At 33.0% G+C, this 21,640-nt stretch overlaps 1 protein-coding gene across 3 annotated transcripts in view; it reads left to right on the forward strand.

Moving 5' to 3' along the window:
- Positions 1–21,640, forward strand: part of DENND4C (DENN domain containing 4C) — a 130,630-nt gene that overhangs the window by 47,410 nt on the left and 61,580 nt on the right. For all 3 annotated transcript variants that reach the window (XM_053924738.1, XM_024558410.3, XM_045193738.2), the window contains exons 4-12: positions 889–958; positions 2,680–2,849; positions 6,749–6,987; positions 8,490–8,556; positions 9,849–9,907; positions 10,955–11,099; positions 14,224–14,399; positions 19,881–19,981; positions 20,298–20,516. In XM_053924738.1, coding sequence (XP_053780713.1) covers positions 889–958; positions 2,680–2,849; positions 6,749–6,987; positions 8,490–8,556; positions 9,849–9,907; positions 10,955–11,099; positions 14,224–14,399; positions 19,881–19,981; positions 20,298–20,516 — 1,246 coding nt within the window. The remainder of the gene's footprint in view (positions 1–888; positions 959–2,679; positions 2,850–6,748; positions 6,988–8,489; positions 8,557–9,848; positions 9,908–10,954; positions 11,100–14,223; positions 14,400–19,880; positions 19,982–20,297; positions 20,517–21,640) is intronic.

Genomic DNA, 21,640 nt, shown 5'->3' on the forward strand with positions numbered 1-21,640 from the left:
TTTTCAGCTTCATATTTTCAAAAGATAATTTTTGGATTCCTATTTATTATCAGGCATGTAATTTAGTCTCAGTTTATACTTTCATGTTTTTTGTTATTTTTAGCTAATTTTTGATTCATTATAATTTAAAAAATCCTTTACCTACCTGATATCTTAGAATAATTTCACCCAGAAAATAGATACTTGAAGTCAGAATTTTTTTTGGGGGGGTACATGCTAATATTCCTTTTGTTGCACTATTATATAGCAGTTTTATTAGCTTTTAGGTTTCAGTGGTGTTTCATAAGGACAACTGCAGGGAGACTGGGTGGGGACCCCCTTATATGCATTTGTTTTAAATATTTACATATTTTTTAAAAGGGCTCCAATGAAGAGGAAAATTGAAGATATACATTTGATTTATAGTTTCATGAGACTAAAGTTTGCTATTGAGTTAGATTTATTTTGAAAAATACGTTTACATCAAACTAGTATTAGCTTACATGTGGTATAAGCAGAGATATCTAATGCATCCATGGCTATTATCAAGACAGGTTTGCCTCTGGGGGTAATCACTTTATAGCACCCTGGTATCTCTCTTAGTTTGAACTCTAGTGCTCATTCTACTTTGTTTTGTCTCTCAAATATAGGCAGTACTGGATGATTATAGAATTCTGAACTTTTTGAAACTGCCTTCACGTCAGTTTGATATTTGTGGCAATGTTATTTTACTCTTCTGGTGTTCTCAACTTCATGTTTTGCTGTATTTTATACTGTATAGTCTGTTTTGGTAAATATGTATTTTAAATAGACTTCCCTGAATAAATAATCAGAATCTGTAAATGACATTCAACAAAATGAAATTTTTTCTCTTTTGTCTTTTTTTTAAACATAATTTATATTTTACAGTGGGGTTCCAGTGTGTTTTTGTGTTATAAGAAGTCTGTGCCTGCTTCTAATTCAATAGCATACAAAGCTGGTAAGTACATTTTTTAAAAAATTGTCTGTTCCTGTAGTTATTATTGCACATTAACATTTCATTAGGAGAGGCAATGTATGCTCCCTTACGTTTTTTTGCAGAATTGATTTATACGTGAAATTATCTCTAATTTTAGCATGTAAAGGTATAAGTTTTCTTAAATACATTTTATATATTACAAGATATATTAATATTGTCTCTCCTCCCCATCCCCCCAAAAAGTGTTGTTAATTAAATAGAAACCTTCATCCCAAGCAAGCATTTGTGGAATAAACATATAGACTTTTTGTGTACACTAATAGATTTAACAGTTCAGTGGAAAACTGCTTACTCTCTGATCTTTTTTATTTTGGCAGTCAGGAAGGTGTCAAACTGCATCTTTACTTCTTATATTTCCTTCTCTTATCTCTGTGTGTCTGATTTGAAACCACATGTTACTTGCCATGAAAGGTGGACTTGCTTCCTTTCTCCCTTGTTGCAAAGAATCAGCTATATGGAGGAGAGGAGGGCCTGAGAAACTTTTCTGCCATGAAGTGTTTGAGAAATCTATCGCCACATACTTACTGCACAGTAAAGTGTCAAGGGCTGTAAAGATTTAAGTGTGACCTCTTCATCCCGCTGGTATGGTGGGATAAAGACTGAAAATACAGGTATGTTCCAGTTGTAAATAAAAGAGAAATACTGGAATACTTTTTTTGTGGAAACAAGCACTGTCAAATACTTTTTGATCTGAGCAATTTTTGGAATAAAGTTTTACTTCAAAGAAGTTAGGCAAATTTATATCTGAAAAATGTTCATTGTCCTCATAGAGACAGTCATACTACTGAATTAAACCATTTAATTTATAATATAAAAATTATAAATTCAGTATCATTTTAAAATGTGATACTGTTAATATTGCTGTAATGTGTTGATTGTATACGATTTTCCTGAACTATTTTTTTTGGTGGGGAGAAAGTATCACTTAAAAAAGAACCTAACAGAAATGAGCTTTGTGAAAGTACTCAGGTATTTTTTATGAAACAATTTAGAATACAGAGTTTTGAAGACTGAATTTGGACTCAAAAATCTGCTATTGATTTTCAAGTGTTTAGCTTAGACGTAGTCTGCATATAAAGACTAAGGAACTAATGCTGTGGAGCTACTTTATTATGAAAGGACTTTGTTATGCTTCTCAGAGCATTCCCCCACACGCCTGCTTACTTGGTCTCACATACTCTCTACTCAGTCATAAATGGTTTCTCATTTACTTTCCATGTTGCATGCCTTTTACACTGCTTCTCTCTCAAGGTGAATTTAGGGGCTTGTGATAGTTTCTGTTTTCTTGGTATTATTTCATAATAATTGTCCCTTCCCTGAATTTTTTATGGAAGTCTAACTGAAGTAACTGAAATGATAAATTTTCCTGTGTATTTTTACCATTCCTGTAAGATATTGGCAGTATGTAGAAGAAAATACCTTAAGACTTGTGATCCTGTTGAGCAGTTTTAACCAGTATATTTAATACATTTTATAACTAAAAGTCCATAGGTTAAAAAAAAGGACAAATTTGTTGATCTTTTTAAAATTTCTGATATGGCAAGAGGAAAATTGATTTTAAAATTTCACACACAAATATTTCTATGAAATTTGCCATTCGAGTGTCCTAGTAACGTATCACGTGTAATATATGGAAAAGTAACTATTTAAAAAAATTTATCATTGTCTCCTTTCTCCAAAAGGTTTAATTTTTAGATATCCAGAAGATGATTATGAGTCATTTCCACTTTCAGAATCTGTACCTCTGTTCTGCCTTCCGATGGGAGCTACTATTGAATGTTGGGATCCTCAAACCAAATACCCACTTCCAGTTTTTTCAACTTTTGTCCTGACAGGTTCTTCTGCTGAAAAGGTATATTTTTCCTCTCTTATTTAACTTATTTTGTTCATGTTTTAATCCTGTAAAATGATTATTGTGGCCTAAGTTTTATTTGAATGTTAGAATTATTTGAACAGAATACATTTTGGTTTAAATACTGTAATGCCCAAGGTGAAAGGTCAGCATGAAAACTGGTAGCAGGATGTTGATAACCCTGAAGCTTCTACAGAAGCAAATATAGTCTTTCGGAAGAGACACCCACAAAACTCAGGCCTTAAAATGAGATTATAGTAAACGTTAGAAGACATAGCAGCTATAGGAAGACTTGATAAGACTCATAATTCAAAGCTGGATTAGACCTTCAAGATATTGAAGTGAAAGAATAACAATATGAAGGATATTATAGATTGAATATATAATTGAAATGATTCAAGATCTAAAAGAGGGGCTTAAAGCATCAAAGAAAAACAGCATATTTTGAAAAACAAATAGATTGGAAAAGAATCAAATGTCTAGAAGTAAAAAATATGGTTCTTAAAATTGAATTCAGTGAGTGGTTTAAATAACAGAGAAGACATGCACGAAAGGAGAATTAATGAAGTGGAAGAGACCACTTAAAGTGTAGCATGGAAAAACATAAAACATAAAAGGAGTTTAGAAATATGTACAGGATAGAATTATAAGGACCAATAGATATTTAATGGATTTCAGGAGAGACCAGAAAAAGGAGTGGCAGCATATAAAGAGTTAATTGGTTGAGAGTTTTTCAGGATTGATGAAAAATTGAGTCTTTGGATTAAAGATATACTCTGAAGCTTCAGTAGAAAAAAGGTAAAAACACAAAACCACCTCTTTTTATATAGGGACACCAAGACAAAAATCAACAAAAAGAATAGACATTTACTTTCAAAGTAACAACTATTAGATTGGCTAATTTCTCAACAACAACGAGGGTCAGAAGGAACATAATATATTAAAATGGAGGGCGTAAGCAAAGATAATTTAAACAGCATTCAGAAAGCACTAGCCACTAGAGAAAAGATGAATAATAGACCTCATTGGAGTTAAGAACATCTATTCATTCAAAGATATCATGAAGAAAGTGAAACAGTAGGCCCCATATTGAGAGAAAATAGTGTGATATATGTATTCAAAATAGGTCTTGTATCCAAAATAAATATAGAACTTCTACATCATCAGCAAGGAAAATAAATTACCCTGTGATCCAGTGATTACAGTCCTGAGCATATCCTAAGAGATAAGAGTGTATAAATCTTCGAAAAACATGTATATGCTTTGTTTGCAATAGTCAAAAATTGAGAACATATATAAAGCAGTAATAATGACATAGAGTGATATTTTGAAATAAAAAGATATTAGAAATAAATATTAGAAAATAAAACTGATATAGTAGATATTCAAAATTGAAAATTTTCTTAGGAAATTTGATAAAATAGGCAATTTTATTGAAAATTATAACTAACCAAAGCTGAATCTTGTGGCTCAAACAAAATATATCTGTGGCCTCATTATATAGGCTACAAGTATAGAACCACTGTATTAAAGACAATGAAGTTTAAGATCCAGCACAGTATCTGGAATATAGTAAAATACTCACTGAATGAAGACAAACTACATTAAATGGATTGCTGACAACTAAGCTAACTCTTTAGCTTGACAGTCATTTACTGATTCTCTTATCTGAAAGATTTAAATATGAATGAAAGTTTTAAGATCTTTGGACTCTTGAATTACCAAATTTAACCACTAGAGAACAACAAGCCTCATTGATATGCTTATTTAAAAAAACCTCTGAGATCACTTTGAAATAATTTTATGTGGGAGTGTTGTATCTATAAAGACAAGGGTTAATGTGCTATATACATAACAGAATAGTTGGAAGATTTATATACTACTATCCAGTTTGAGAACTTTTTCATTACCCTAAACAAGTTTCCCTCACTCCATCCAAGTCCCTGGTAACCTCTATTTTATTTTTTGTCTCTACAAATTTGCCTATTTAGGTAGCTCACATAAATGGAATAATATAATATTTGTCCTTTTGTATTTGGCTTATTTCATTTAGTGTAATGTTTTCAGGGTTCATCCATGTTGCTGCATCTGTCAGAATTTCATTTTTTTAAAGGATGAATAACATTCCATTGCTTGTATATACCACATTTTGTTTATCCACCCGTGATGGACATTTGGGTTGTTTCCGCTCTTTGGCTAATGTGAATGCAGTTATGAACATTGGTACAAATATATGTTTGAGTCATTGTTTTGAATTCTTTTGGGTATACAGATTTCCCCTATTCTCCAAAAGTAGAACATTTCAATGAAATCTTTTGCAAGACAAAATGGTGTAAAGTGAAGAAACAGTTGCCACTAATTTATATAGAAAAAAATTTTGAGCACTACTAGAGTCCAAAAACAACCTGTCAAACCATATTAAATAACACATGAAACCTTAAGTAACACATATAGTAAAAGCAGGAATGATATGATAAATACACATCATGCTTTATACACCTGTCAATCCACTTAAACAATAGACTTTTCATTTTATCCGTTACTGGATGCCAGCTAAAGGAGACCACTCTTTTACTAACAGAACCAATAGTAATTTTGGCAGCTCTCAAGATTCTTTCTCTCTTCATGTAGATAAGTACAAATGGTGGACCAGGCAAGTTCAACACATGTAGGATGTCTTTATTTAGTTCATGATCAAAATGCTTAATTATGTCACTTTATGTTAAGCATAACAAACACCCTTATGAGCTCATTTAGGCTTTTCTGATACCTTAGGACACATCTTGCTAACTGAAACACAAAATAAATCGAGATAAAGCACAGATGCTCACAGACACAGTTTAAAGTATGGGGGCATGACGTGGGGATGCTGAGTGTGGTTCCTTGGGAAGGAGTTTGGTGGTGCCACTCTCACTGCTGTGGTGCATACTGCCTTCATAACAGTGGTTGCAAAACAAATGCTGAATGCTATTTTTGCTATTTGCCCTTTTTTATAAAAATGAAAACCCCCTTTGGACTTATTTCTGTTAGCATAATCAGGTGATGTATGTCTTTTGTAAAAGTGATGTGGCATAATGTGACCTTTCAAAAGCAGGGAATGAATAAGGGGGGGGACCCAAAAAAATCCTGTAATTACTTTCTGGAGGGTTTCCCCCGCTTGGTGAGTGTTCTAGGAACTCATATGTATCAGTGTACCAGTTGGTGTTATTGTGAGAGGCTGTGTTCTGCTTCAGTGAATTTTTTTGAAGAATCTTTCAATGCATTTGCCCATTTCATGAAGAGTGATTTACGAGCGCACCTTCCCACACTGCACTGAGCATTCAGCAGTTTTTGACCAAAAAACGTCATGACCTTCCATGCCTCACCTTCTGTATTCACCTGATCTTGCCCTGAGTGACTTTTTTTGTTTCCCTGGATGAGAAAACTCCTCAAAGGGAAATATTTTGCTGATGTGGAAGAGATGAAATAAAAAACTCCAGAAGCAATAGAAGGCATCAAAATCAGTGAGTTCGAAAACTGTTTTGAGCTGTGAAAAAAACATCTCAATAGGTGTATTGCATCAAATGGAGAATACTTTGAAGGTGACTGAAGTTTAAACATGTAAGAATAAATAATGCAATTTTTTATTTAAAAAAACTTCCTTTTTTGGGGTCCCCTCCTTGTACTTATATGCCTAAGAGTAAAATTGCTGTATATCAACTGGTAATTCTTTATTTAACATTTGGTGGAGCTTCCAAACTGTTTTCCACAGGAGCCACACCATTTTATATTCCCATCAGCAATGTCTAGATTTTTCTTTTTTTATCTGTCATGCATTCTAAGCAAATATTTTTGTGGAATAAGAGAAATTAATTTCAAAAAATCCTCAAATCTTACAGTGGAATTCTGTTGCTCTGTAGGTATATGGAGCTGCCATCCAGTTTTATGAGCCTTACTCTTGTGAACTCCTAACAGAGAAGCAGCTTATGCAGCTGGGCCTGTTGACACCTGTGGGGAGAAAAATGGTCTCCAAATCCATCAATTCAAACAAATGCATTTGTTTACTCTCACACTGGCCCTTTTTTGAAGCTTTTAGAAAATTTCTCATGTTTATCTACAAACTTTCTGTGTCTGGACCACATCCTCTTCCCATTGAAAAGTATGTATAATGATTAAAGAGATGTCTGGTAGAAAAACTGAGTATATATATTGTATATTATTTTGTTGTTTACTTTAAGTGGCAAAGTTGGAAGGAGAGTCACGTCACCCTACTTTTTACTTTCTCCCTTTTTCATCTGAATTATTGACTGTGAATTTAAAATTGAGGAGTGGTGGGTAAGGATGACCAAATAATAATCTTTTGAGAATTCAGCTGAGGAAGGAACTTAGATACATTGTATTGTGTGTGTTCTTCTTATTCATTCTCTGATAACCAAGAGAAAAATAGCTGTTTATGCACACACACATATACATACCCAATCATACAAGTGGCCATTCCAAGTTCTAACTATAGAACATTTCTAAACTGATCTAGAGATTAATAAGAATGAGTTAATTGATATTAAAAGTGAGGTTTTAGTTTTAGCATTGACAGAATTCTAAATGTTTTCCCTTTGATTTATAATCCCTTTTGTCATGGACATCTTTTGTAAGCAAGAAGAATATATGTGGAGCCCCCGTGTTTTGAAAACCACACTTCTCTGACTTCTAGTGGCACACTGACTTTTGTTTATTATGTACCCTGTAACAAATCAAGGGTGTCAAGAGTTCAGTGGAAATGTACAATATTACAGTATATGTAAACATAGATTTTTTCCTTATAAATCTCACATTGTAGCATATAGAGTACCAGCAAAACATACTAGTCTAGTGGATAAATTGGGGGTGATTATTTGTAGGTTTTAAAATAATGATGTTCAAAATCACCTTTAAAAAATAATAAAGTGATGTGCATAAACTTGTCACAACTTGGTATAGAAATACGGTTTTGACTTTCAGGTTGTGCCCTTGGAATGCCAATCGAATGGTCCGTAATTCTACATTTAACTTTCAGCTGCCAAATTAACTTAAAATTGTTCAAATTAAAATTTAATGTGAGTGACAAGCTAGTAACTTTTGAAAAAGTAAGTTTTTATGAATAGTTTTTGAAAATAAATGTACTGATAGATTTTGTTTCTCAGTTGAAGTAGTAACTTGCATTATAATGGCCTTTAAGGTCTCAAAACCTTGAGAAACTTATGAAACATAATTTATAAGTAGAAAAACAGAGAGGGTAAGTGGTTTGCCCAAAGTTATATTAAAAATTAAATTAATTATTAGTTTCAATTTATTATATCACATTTAGTTGGTCCCCATATTGGCACTGATAACCAGGGCAATAAATATTTGCTTCTTTCATGAAAACCATACTCATGTTACTCTTATTTTTCTGATTATAATAGGGTATAATAATAATATGGACTTTTAAGTAGGACATACATTGTGCATTTCAGAAGTTTAGTAGGATGGGTACATTTCTTTATACTAAATTTATTCAGGATAAATTTTAGGTAAGTGGCTTTGTCATATTTGGGATGATATATAATGATATTTAAGTTCTGTTAAAATCTATGAAGCATTTTGGAAAAGTAATTCTGATCTTTATTTCCAAATTTTTTCCAGGCACATTTCACATTTTATGCAGAACATCCCTTTTCCTTCACCACAAAGACCAAGAATCCTTGTACAGGTAACCAAAAAGCATGTATTTGAGGGGAGCCCTACATATGTTCATCATAGTCATTGCAGAGTGGGAGTTCTGTGGCTCTTTGAGTTTGAGTGGAGCAGTATGCATTCATAAAGTCCTTGAATTTCCTGCATTTTATATCTTTACTGAACATCATTTGTACTGTTTTTTTTTTTAATTTTGTGTATACAGAATTGGAATAATTATAATTCTTGGTTCCTGACATTATCAACATTGGTCTATATATGGCATTTATGTAGCTGATTTTAATAATTTAAAAACCCAGGATTATGTTATGGGCATGTTTTTAATATAGGAGTGACTAATATTAAATATGAAATGAGTTATGGTTAGGGGGTGAAAGTGAAATAGTCTATACTTTGCTCTTCAAACTGTGTTAAAGGCCTAGTTTCTTTTTATTTCCAAACCTACATAAGTATACAGCTTGTGACATATGGAACTTACAGTGTGAGATCTGTATGGACACGAACAGGTCTATACCCCATCCAAAGACATGAATTCACCAATCGTGGTCTGGGAGGTCTGAGCAATGTCAGATTGCCATAAAAGTTTCTTAGTGGTGTGCTGTCCATTTACATACTGTCTCTTCCTGGACTCATAACAGTTTGCATATTGGCAGTTTGAGTAGCATTGATCTATAGAGGCAAGCAATTTAAAAATTTTTTCCAAGGTGTTACCAACATTATATGTGATATGGTGGCATTAAGTCAAATATTGTTAATTTTGAATGTGCTTCAGTTTGGCAAGTTTTAATATGTATTAAGTAACTTCCAAGTGCTTAGTAGTGTGTAGAGTAAATAAATTTGAGGCTTTTAAAAAGCAATTATTTCAGCCATGGCCAGTGTAACTCGGTTGGGTGTCCTCTTTCAAAGCAAAAGGTCGCACTGGTTTGATCCTGGGCAGGGCACATATGAGAGGCAACCAATCGATGTTTTCCTCTTATATCAATGTTTCTCTTCCTGTCTTTCTCCCTCCCTTCCCCTCAGTCTAAAAATAAATAAATAAAACCTTTTTAAAAAAGTATTTCATACTTTTTAAATGCCTATATTTTAAGCAATTAACTGAATCAAAATTCAATTGGATTAACACTTTAAAAAGAATTAATACAGTTACCTCCGAATGAATATAGCTATTGTTTTGTATCTTAATACATGTTTCCAAAACTGTTGTGTTAGTCTGCACAGAATTTTCTATTTTATCCTTGATCTGAATATTTAGGTTTCAAAATTGGCTTGGTTAATTTATCTTTTCTTTCTTTTTTTTCTTTTTTTAAGTTATCAGTCCATGATGCACTAATATTATCACAGCCAGTTTCCACACCTTTACCACTAAGGTAAATAATGTTATCTAAAATGATGTATTTATTTATTTGGAGCACAATACTTTAAAACATTTTAAGGGTTAGGATAAGAAAGTGCTATTTTTACAAACTATTACAAACTATGTAAGAGCAGACTTAAAGATTTCTAACTTTGATAGCTGGATGGATGGTGGGGCCATTTTAAATATGGAATACTTAAGAGAGTTGAAAGATTAGATGTAAGGAATACCTTCCTTTTCTTTTCTACCCTCCTCGTGTTCAGTTCATAACTAAATGTTCAAGGTGAACTGGTTTTAACCTCCTAAAATGTTTTAAATCTATTAGCCTCTCTTCATCTGCATTACTAGTCCAGGTTAGCATGATCTCTCACTTGGACTACTTATGTGTCTTTTAATTGATACCCTTCTACTCTTTTCTTCTTGTAGTTCTTTATTCACATTGCAGCTGTTGTGTTCTTTTGTAAATGCAAACATAATTGTGTAGTTTTTATTTTGGCATAATCTCTTGCTATTTTTACCCCTTTCTTTACATAGGCTTTAGTCATAGGTTTATTTCAGTTTGACAAGCCTTTATATATTGTTCCTCCCAGTCCCCACCCAACCCTTACCTCCATTCTTTTGAGTTCTGCTAATGTGGTTGGTTGATCTTCAGGAATATCTTTCCTGATAAATACCCCTTTGTTACCAAGGGATGAGTTTGAATCATTCTCTTCCAGGGGTGTCCACCCACATGCAGCCCAGGGCAGCTGTGAGTGCAGCCCAACACAAAATCATAATTTACTTAAAACATTATGAGATTTTTTTGTGGTTATGTGTTGCAATGTGTTTAATGTGTGGCCCAAGACAACTCTTCTTCCAGTGTGTGGCAGAGATGCCAAAAGGTTGGACACCCCTGTTAGACTTTCTCATTAGATTTGCTACTTTTCAGTGATAACTAAATCAGGACTTGAAATCAACACTAGATTCTCACTTTATTAATACCTAGGAAATAATTTAATAAGCAAGTCTTAACATGTTATAGCAAAATAGTTCATAATCATCTCTTTCTCTCCTTTTCTAGTGGAGCCAACTTTAGCACCTTGTTAATGAATCTGGGTCCTGAGAATTGTGCAACACTGCTGCTCTTTGTTTTACTTGAGAGTAAGATTCTGCTGCATTCTCTTAGGCCAGCTGTGTTGACTGGAGTAGCTGAAGCTGTTGTAGCTGTAAGTATAGAATTTTTTCTTTTACTACAGAATCAAGGACAGAATTTTTACTCTAAAGGCAAATTTCCTTCAATGAAAGCAACTTTGAAATTACCAATATAAGTTTAACATAAAAAGAATAGAGTGGCAAAGAGAAATTTTTCTATTTGAGAGAAACTTTCAAATTCTAGTTTTTCTTATTTTAGAGTTGTTCAGAGAATCTATATGATTACAGAATAATAAAACTTGTGAATGAAACTTAATTGCATTAAACGAGAGGCTCTGGCCAATTTCAGCTGTCCTAATATTAATGGAAATAAATTACACAGTTAACTTTCTCCCAATTTTAACTTTTAATCATTGTGAGCCAGTAACATACAGGAAATTCTAAGTAATTTTGAAATAGGATAATGTGCAAATGCTTACTTAGTAGCTTGGAGTAAGCACTGAATAAGTACTTGTTAAGTCATCAAATGGGATATGTCTCCAAGATCTTAATCTGGTCAGAGAAATGCTGCTAGAACTGAAAACAGTGATTACATGTGAAGTGGTTTATGGGAGGCAAAGAACTTCATTACATATATATTAATGTTTCAAACCGCCACGGTAGCATGGAAATTTATTTTTGTTGAAATTTTTAATCAACTATTACCATTCCCAACTGAATCATTTTACATTTTATTTTTTTGATTTTTTAGTGCTCACCACAGTTGCATGAAAATATTTGTTAATGATCTGACTGGTCTTAGAAAGTTCCTACTCAAATATTCCTTCATGTAAAACATTAATGTTGATGCATGCTCCTTTGTCAGAATCTTTATGGCCCAGTTTCTTGATTGATTTCAGCAGTATAGTTCAAGAACAAGTACGAAAGTCGCAACACGAAATTGGAAATTTTATGAAAAATGCAGGATTGCATGAAATTTATGTAACTGTTGGTGGAGAGCTCCCTGAATTGCTGAAACCAGTGAGCATTTTTGTAACAATGACCCTGTTTAGGATGGCACTGTAAAAGTTAAAGGTGAAGACAAGGGTGTCATATTTTGCTGTCAGATAGTTTTATAATAAAACTTTTTACATAGTTGCAGGTGTAATGTTGAACAGAAAACACTTTTCACTGAATGAAATCTGTAGGCCTTGCAAGTTTCCTGTGTGAGTGACTCTCTGCCTCTGTTCTCTGATCTCATTTTCTACTACTCTCTCCCTTGATCACTCTTCTCCAGTCACACTGGACTCCTTGCTAACCCTGAAGCATATTAGGCAAGCCCCCTACCTTAAAGCCTTTGCTCTGGCTGTTCTTTCTCTTTGAAGCACTCTTCTAGATATCCCTTTGGCTAAATCCCTCCCTCACCTCTTTTGGGTTTCTGTTCAGTTGTCACTTTCTTAAAGGAGGTAGGCCTCTTTGGCCTGTTGAATAATACTTGTTTCCCCTCACTTCTCTTGTGAACTCTAATCCTCTTCACTTGGTTTTACTTTTTCATTTTTCTGTAGCACTTAGCAGTTCCTGATATGGTACATATTTCATTTATTATGTCTTCTGTTTATTTTGTTTCTTTCTGCTAGATCAGATGTTGGGAAACTATGGCCCATGAATCAAATCCTGCCTGCCACCTGTTTTTGTAAAGGCTTATTGGGATTGGCCATTTATTTACATAAAATGACTGCTTTTGTGCATGAAGCGCACCTTTACCTATTTGTGACAAATAGGCTCCCAATTCCTACAACATTTCCTATCTTGTACAGAAAAAGTTTGCTGACTTTTGTGTTAGACTGTATACCTCATGAGGGTAGGGATCTTTGTTTTATTCACTGTTATGTTCTATCATATAGAACTGTGCTTGGCACATATTTGAAGAGTAAGTAAATGATTGAATAACCAATTCTGAATAACCTTCTGGAATAACTGGTAGAGATAGTAAATGCTGTAGTTAAGTAGTTCTTTGGGGTGAGTGATAATAGATGAGATGAGAATTGAACTAGACCTTGAAGGACAGCAAGGCTTTTTATAGTAGAAGAAAAATTTTATCATCAGTGATTAAAAATTTAATTAGCTAATTGTTAAAATTTAATCTGGGTTTTTAATTAACTTTATCTTAAATATCAGCATATGTGATACAATTAAGGTAGATCTTTATAAAGGAAACATGGTAAAGATTCTTTATGTGTGTTTTATATTGACACTATTTTTAAGATGTCAAGCTTCACTGAAGTCATTATATGTTTATTTGAGTGGTTAGGAAATTTATAATTATTTTTTATTTTTATTTTTTAATATATTTTATTGATTATGCTATTACAGTTGTCCCATTCCCCCCCTTCACTCCACTCCGTCCTTCCCACCCCCTCCCTCCCACATTCCGCCCCTATAGTTCATGCCCATGGGTCATACTTATAAGTTCTTTGGCTTCTACATTTCCTACACTATTCTTACCCTCCCCCTGTGTATTTTCTACCTATCATTTATGCTACTTATTCTCTGTACTTTTCCCCCCCTTCTCCCCCTCCCCTGTTGATAACCCTCCATGTGATCTCCAGTTCTGTGGTTCTGTTCCTGTTCTAGTTGTTTGCTTAGTTTGCTTTTGTTTTGGTTTTAGGTGTGGTTGTTAATAACTGTGAGTTTGCTGTCACTTATACTGTTCATATTTTTTAAGGAAATTTATTTTGTTGAAATTTTTAATCAATTGTTACCATTCCCAAGGGAATCATTTTAATTTTTTTTTGATTCCTTAGTGCTCTTAGTTTGATTTTTTAGTCAAAGGTTATTTTGAGGCTTAAGAGATGGATGAAATGAATGAGATTTAAAGATCATGAGTTTGTTTTTAATTTTTTAGGCAATTCTCTACTTTGAATTTTTCCATAAAAGTGAATGTAGGTTTTGTATAGACATTAGAAGAATTAACATGCAAAGAGCTGTTAGCATTTTTATTGTGCTTGTGATCATTGTCATGCTTAAAGATTTTAATTACATTGGTCATAGTATTGCTTAATAATGTTTTATAATCATTTAGTTTTTGGAATGACATTGAAGGTAAAAAAAAAACTAGACTTAACTGCTTCTTAATGGTCCTTTTCAATAATATTAGTTAAATATATAATTTTATTGTAAATTTCAAACTTGGCTAATTTTAAACAACTTTTTTCCCAGATGATCTTTCCCTTTCAGTGGCAATGCCCATATATTCCCCTTTGTCCTCTTTCACTGGCGGCAGTGCTGAGTGCACCTTTACCATTTATCGTTGGAGTTGACTCAAGGTATTTTGATCTCCATGACCCACCACAAGATGTTGTCTGCATTGACTTGGATACAAATATGTTGTATGTGTAAGTTGATTCTTTTTGTATTTTCTGCCATTTATATTTTCTCATATGTACCTACAGCTCATTGAAAGCATCTAGAAATATGCTATTTTTAAAAGTTGTTAATAGGTCTTCATCAGTGAATCTCAACCAGAGCAAATATCAGAATCCTGCAAAGCTGTGTGGTTTGGAAAAGAACATCATCTACATTAAAATAGTTTATATTTATATACCAATGGTAATGGCAGGCAGTAGATATTTATATGTTAATCAAAACAGAATATGGATATAAAAAAAAGATTAAACACTGCTTTCAGAGCTCAAGAGTTGATATACTTTTGAGGTTTAATTCAAAGTCCATGTGTAAGTTTTTAAAAAATGGCTTTACCTGTTTGAGTTTAGTCACAATATAGGGTAATATTATGTCATTTCTATAGTTGTCAAGACTTGAATTTTATAAGGATGTATTTTACTGCAGAGAAATTGATACTAAAAATTAATCGTAATTTGTGTTTACTGGAGGTGATAAACGTATACAGCAGTGGTGCAACGGGGTTAGAGGGATTAGTATGCCACGTTAATAAAGGAAGCAGCTCTGGTGGATGGTTAAAAGCAAACTGCTCCACACTCCCCCAGCCCCTCAAATGGGAAAGAGTAGTAAATATTGAAAATTTCTTTTTTATTTTTGTTTTAGCTTTTAAAATTTATTTATTTATTTTTGGAGAGGGAAAGGGAGGGAGAAAGAGAGCGAGAGAAACATCAGTGTGTGGTTGCCTCTGGTGCACTGGGGACCTGGTCTTCAACCCAGGTACGTGACCTAGACTGGGAATCGAACTGGTGACCCTTTGGTTCACAGGCCGGCACTCAATCCACTGAGCCACACCAGCCAGGGCTGAAAATTTGTTATTCTTGATGTCAACTTCCAAGTCTTGGAGTACTGTTATTCTGAACTGTTTAAGATTAGCATAAAATGAAAAGAGTAAGAATTTTGGGTGAGACTTCAGTGGTCACAGCAGTGGAATTAGTTTGGAAAGTATCCCAAAGTGAACCAAAGGAATAACTTAAGGAAGGAAGAAAACATTTGCTTTAACTTTAAAAATAATTTTGAAATGTACCTGCCATCGTATTTTGAGACTATAATTGTGGTAGCTCTTTACTGTGTATATATGCATTTACTTATAGCCTAGAAATAATGACCCTCTTGAATGCACTAAACATTTCTCATAGCAATATTGTGTTGTTTTTTAGCTGCTATCCCTGAAAAGCAGTTATTTCATGGTAGTATACATTGTGATGATTTTGGAAATGATTATTTATGAAGTTGTAACTCAGATGTTTACCTTAATTTGCTTACTCTTAGGAGTAAAATAATATTATGGAGATTCTTAATTTTGCCAGTTTTAAATAACTTCTATAAAATTTCTATAAATTAAAACATTGTTTTCAAAAATAACTTTGAATTCTTTGCTCACTTTTACTTAAAGAATTATGAAGTATTCTACATACCCAAGAATTATAGAGGATAATGTAAATAACTTCCATGTATCTATATCACTTAGGTTAAAAAATGGAATATTACCAATAAATCTGAAACCCCTGGATAGTCCTCCGTAACATGTCTTGCCTCATCTTGAATTTGATGTTTATTATTTCCATGTGTTTTTGGAAACATGTATTACTTTAAATAATATTTTGTTTTGCATGCTTTACATTTTTTTAATGTTTGTATAGTTTTCTGTGACTTGCATTTTCACTTGGCAGTCTTTATGAGATTCACCCATGTTGATACATGTAGCTCTACGTCAATTTCAGTGTTTATCAGTGTTGATGTATACTTAGATTGTACCTAGATTTAAAAAAAAATTATTTATTTTTTCAGTTCTCACCTGAGGCTATGTTTATTTACTTTAGAGAGAGAAGTAGGGAGGTGGGGGGGAGGAGAGAGAGAGAAACATTGATGTGAAAGAGAAACATCAATTGGTTGCCTCCTGTACATGCCCCGACCGGGATTGAACCCACAGCCTAGCTATATGCCCTGACCAGGGGTCGAACCTTCAGTCTTTTGGTGTAGGGAATGATGCCGTGGCTGTAGCTAGATTTTTGCAATTATGAACAAGGCTGCTCTGATCATTATTATTCATGTTGGGCAAGAATTCCTCTGAAGCATATATCTTGAAGAGCCAATGTTGGTTGGTAGGCTTTTTTAATGCCACATTACTCTGCCAAGTTTACCCCCTCTTCAGCAAATGAGAGTACTGTCTGTTTCATAACTTTGTCGATATTTGTTATGGTCAGAATTTAAAATTTTTGCTCATTTGATGGTAATGAGATCTTACTGTGGCTTTACTTCACATTTGCCTAATTAGTTACAAATAGAACATTTTACTTTTTTTTCATCCTTTGGTTTTTCTCTCCTGTTAATTGAATTTTCCTGTTTTTTGGTAAATTTTCCTGTTGTTTATCTTTTTCTTTTGATTTGTGTAAGTAGTTTTTACATAATCTGGAATTAATTCTTAGTTTGTTATGTGCATTGCAAGTAGCTTCTCCCACACTGACTTGTCTTTTCATTCTATTTAACATGTTTTTTGATGAACAGAAGCTTATTTTAATTGATTAAATTTATCAGTTTCTCATATGGATTGTTGTTTTTGGTTCTTATATATAAAATCCTCTGCTTGAGATCATGAAACACTCTCTTTGATATTCTTAAAGTTGTAAGGTTCTGCCTTTCTCATGTAGGTCTTTAATTCAGCTAAGTTTGATATTGGTATATAGATGACATAGAGATACCATTTTATTTATTTTTTACACACAGATAAACAATTGTCACATAGCACTGTTTATTGAATAGTGAGTTCATCTCTTTCCCACTAGTCTTCAGTGTCAACATCATTAGGTATCAGATTCTATATTAGTGTGTATATCTGTCTACTCAGGCTTATTATTCTGTTCTTTTGTTTTCTTTTAGCCTCTTGCCAGTATAACACTATCTTAATGACTTTAAAATTAAGTTGTATACAACATGGATGACTCTTGAAAACATCATGCTAAAAGACCTTATATGATCACATTTATATGAAATATTCAAGGCAAATCGATAGACATAGAAAATTGGTTAGTGGTTGGTTGAGGTGGGATGATGGAGGAATTGGAGGTTACTGACTAAGAATATGCAGGGTTTCTTTTTGAGGTGATGCAGATATTCTAAAACTGATTGTGGCAGTGTTTACACAACTCTGTGCCTATACTAAAACCATCAAATTGGCCATTTCATGTGGGTGAAATGTATCATATATGAATCATATCTTAATAACATTGTTAAAAAAAAAGTTGTGATGTGATATAGCAAGAGTTCTTTTACCCATTTAAAAAAATTATTGTGATATATTTGGTCCTTTGCTTTTCCATATAAGTTTTAATACAAGCTTAAGTTAGTTCCACACAAAATTATGTTGTGATTTTGATTAGAATTCTGTGGAATTTATAGATTAATTTGGGAACAAATGACATCTTTTTGACACAGTCTCCCTACCCATGAATGTGGTATTTTTATCTCATAAATCTTTTAAAATTTTCAATAAACTTGTACTTTTCTTGATAAAGACCATGCACATCTTTTGTTAAACTTACTTATTGCTAACTACCTTATAGTTTTTATTGCTACTATAAATGGTATTTTAAATTACATTTTCTACTTGTTGCTGGAGTATAGAAATATTACTAATTTTTATGTAGTGGTCAGCTGCCTAGCAACTTAATTGAATTCTTTTAATTTGTGTGTAGATTGTCTTCAACTTTCTGGCTATAAATAGTCACGTTGTCTACAATTCTTATTTTTAAATTTCTTGTCTTAATTCTCTGGCAAAGATCCTAGTGCTGCAATGTTGAATAGAAGTAGTCATAGCCTGTATCTTGTCTTTTTCCTAATTATGATTATTGCTTTAAGGCAAGAATTGACATCCAGTCCAAGTACCGCATTTATAAATAAAATTTTGTTGGAACATAGGCATGCTCAATTTGTTTGCATTTGGTCCAGGGCTACTTTCATGCTAGTGGCATGTTTGAGTAGTTATGACATAGGCACCGTGGTCCTCAAAACATGAAGTATCTGACCCAAAAGTTCCCTAGCCCCATTCTAGGGTCTTGATTACTTCATAATAAATTAAGGAACTTTCTCTTTACTTCTAGATTAAGATTATTTTTAAAAAATAAGTGTTGAATTTTGTAATACTTCTGTACAACTATTGAGGTGAACATTAAGTTTTTCTCCTTTGATCTTTGTGGGTATATTACATTATAAAGTAATTTAGTTGTGCCGTGGCTGGTGTGGCTCAGTTGATTGGCGTGTTGTCCCATAACCAAAAGGTTGTGGGTTTGATTCCCAGTTGGGGCACATACCTAGGTTGCAGGTTTGATCTTCGATCCCCCACCCACAATTCTCAGTCCCCAGTCCTGGCGCATACACTCTCTGTATGACCCCTGGTCCTTGTGCATGCAGGAGGCAACCAATCAATGCTTTGCTCTTGCATTGATGTTTCCTTCTCTCTCTTCTTCCTTGCCCTTAAAAAGCAATGAAAAAAATGTCCCCAGGTGAGGATAAAAAGATAAAAGTAAATAAATAAATAATATAGTTGTAAACAATCTACATTCCTGAAATAAACACCATCTTGCTCTTGTTTTTTTTATGTACTTGTATATGAAATTTTCTAAGAATTTAAGAGCTGCATTGATGTTCATAAATGATATAAGCCTGATGTAGAGCACAGTCCATGGTTGGTACATAGTGTGCTTTCATCTTAGTTGAGTTTTAAATGTTTCTTCTTTCTATCAAAATAATTTTATCTGACTTGTGCATTATTTAAAACTGTTCTTTTGAACTTCCAAGTTTTTTTTTCTTAAATGCTGAATCTGTTGAATTGTGGACAGATCATGCTTTATATGTCACTGCCTCTGTGGTATTTGTTGAGATTTGCTTCTAATAGGAAATTTGAAATCTCAAGTCTAAGTTTGACACTATTTTATTTAACAGTTTACTATTTTATTTATAGAGAGAGGGGCAGGGTGTGAGAAAGAGAAGGAAAGAAACATCCATGTGTGAGAGAAACATTGATCAAATTTGCCTCTTGCACGCACCCCAACCAGGGAGTGGCCCACAAACTAACCATTTGCCCTGACTGGGAATTGAACCAGCAGCCTTTTGCTTTGTGGGGTGACGTTCAACCAACTGAGCCATATCGGTCAGGGCAACACTTTAAATATCATAATCCTAAAATACTTTTGAGGCAAGACTTCAGTGTTGTATTTGTAACTCCAGTATTGAAAATCTATGCTGGAGGGTTAGTATGAGTGATTAAATTTGACTCAAGATAATTGAAATGAAGAGAGAAGTTCCTTGAAAACAACTTACTCAGACTATCAATTGTTGTAACTTCAGTAAAGATATCCTTTTTTAGTTTGACATAAAAACAGATGAGAGACTTTATTAGTTATGCTTTTATTTTATAGAGCCGATGAAAAGAAGAACATGAACTGGAAGCAGCTTCCCAAAAAACCATGCAAAAATCTGCTTAGCACTTTGAAGAAATTGTATCCCCAGTTATCTTCAGGTAAATGTGAGGAAAAGGAATATTTTGATGAAAATTCTTCTTAAATTTAAACACAATTTTGCTCTGCTTAAAAGGAGTCTCTTTACAAAATTCCAATAGCAAGAAATTAATATTTTGGTTCATGACTTTTTAAGTATGTTGTATGTGCCCTGTCTGCTTGATCATCTCTCTTAGCTCTTCCTAATGATTCCATTACATTAATGGAGAGAGGAATTTTAGAAAGTCACAGGCTTTATTTTGACAATTTCCTTCATTGTTCAGTCATTATATATATTACATTATATATCAATGTCATTTTCTCTTTTTATTTTGTCAGTTCACCGAAAAACTCAAGAAGGTTCAGCAATTGAGATGACTCCAATTGAAGCAGATTTCTCCTGGCAAAAAAAGATGACTCAACTTGAGATGGAAATTCAAGAGGCATTTTTGCGCTTTATGGCATCCATTTTAAAAGGATATAGAACCTATCTCAGACCAATTACAGAGGCTCCTTCAAATAAAGCCACAGCTGTTGATTCATTATTTGACCGACAGGGTGAGTGGCATTGAAAGTACAATCACTTTTTATAGATATGGAAAATACTTTCCATTTGGTATTGCTACCAAGAAATGTTCTCTATCTAAATTTTTAGAAATTTATATTAAAATATAATGAACTTCTGTCTGTTTGTAATCTGGCTCTATAAATAGAATTTCTTTTATTTTTTATACTGCATTTTTTCCTTGAGAAACCTAAAGCTAAAGGACTTTAATTATAAAACGTCAAAGTCGTTGCTTACATATACAATACTACTTAGTCAGTTATGTTAGAATGTGATTTGCTTTAGGTTTTCTTCAATTCTGCATAAACTTTGGATTTATATGCACTTTACTTTAAAATATTCCCTAACAATTAGATTTTGGAATAAAGCCACCAGGTTTTAAAATTTTGCAAAAAATATACCCTTTTTCCAGGGGAAAACACTGTACTCATGTTTTTTGTGTTTGTTATTTTAGGGAGTTATAAAGCTTTTTGTTATTATTCAGCTACTGTTATAACATATATTTAGTAGCAACTTTACAGATTCATTAATATTTATGTAAAATTTATATTACATTTCTGTACTTTTACCTAGCAGTTACTTTAAAAATAATCTGTATTCTCCCAGTAATCTTTTTGTCTTTTATCATTTCTGCTTCAAAATAACTTATCTCTCAAATATTTAGCCACTACTTTCCAAATCCAACTAGTTATTATCTAGGGATATAAAGAAGTATAAAATCTAGCTCTATGGGATACTAAATGGAAAATAATTTTTTAAAGTAAAGCAAGTACTCAAGAAAACAGATTTTACACAATTAATTCAGTGAGAAGTTCTAAAAATACAGAAAAATAGAAACATCCTTTCAAATGAATATTTTGGAAGACTTTATGGAAGAAGAGCATGACTTGGAAGAATTTAGATAAATGAAGATGAACAGGAAAGGCTTTCTAAAAACAATAGGCATTAAAAAGCAAATCTGAATTTGAATTTCTTCTTTGCTGTTTATGAAACATTTCTGGGATTCTATTTTCTCATTAATAAAATGGTGATAATACCTAGTTTCATGCATGATTTTGAAGATTAAATGAGAAAATGGAGGTGGAGCAACTAGCAAAAATACTTTACAATATTCAGT

Source organism: Desmodus rotundus, chromosome 1, assembly GCF_022682495.2.
Source record: "Desmodus rotundus isolate HL8 chromosome 1, HLdesRot8A.1, whole genome shotgun sequence".
NCBI classification, from domain to species: Eukaryota; Metazoa; Chordata; class Mammalia; order Chiroptera; family Phyllostomidae; genus Desmodus; species Desmodus rotundus.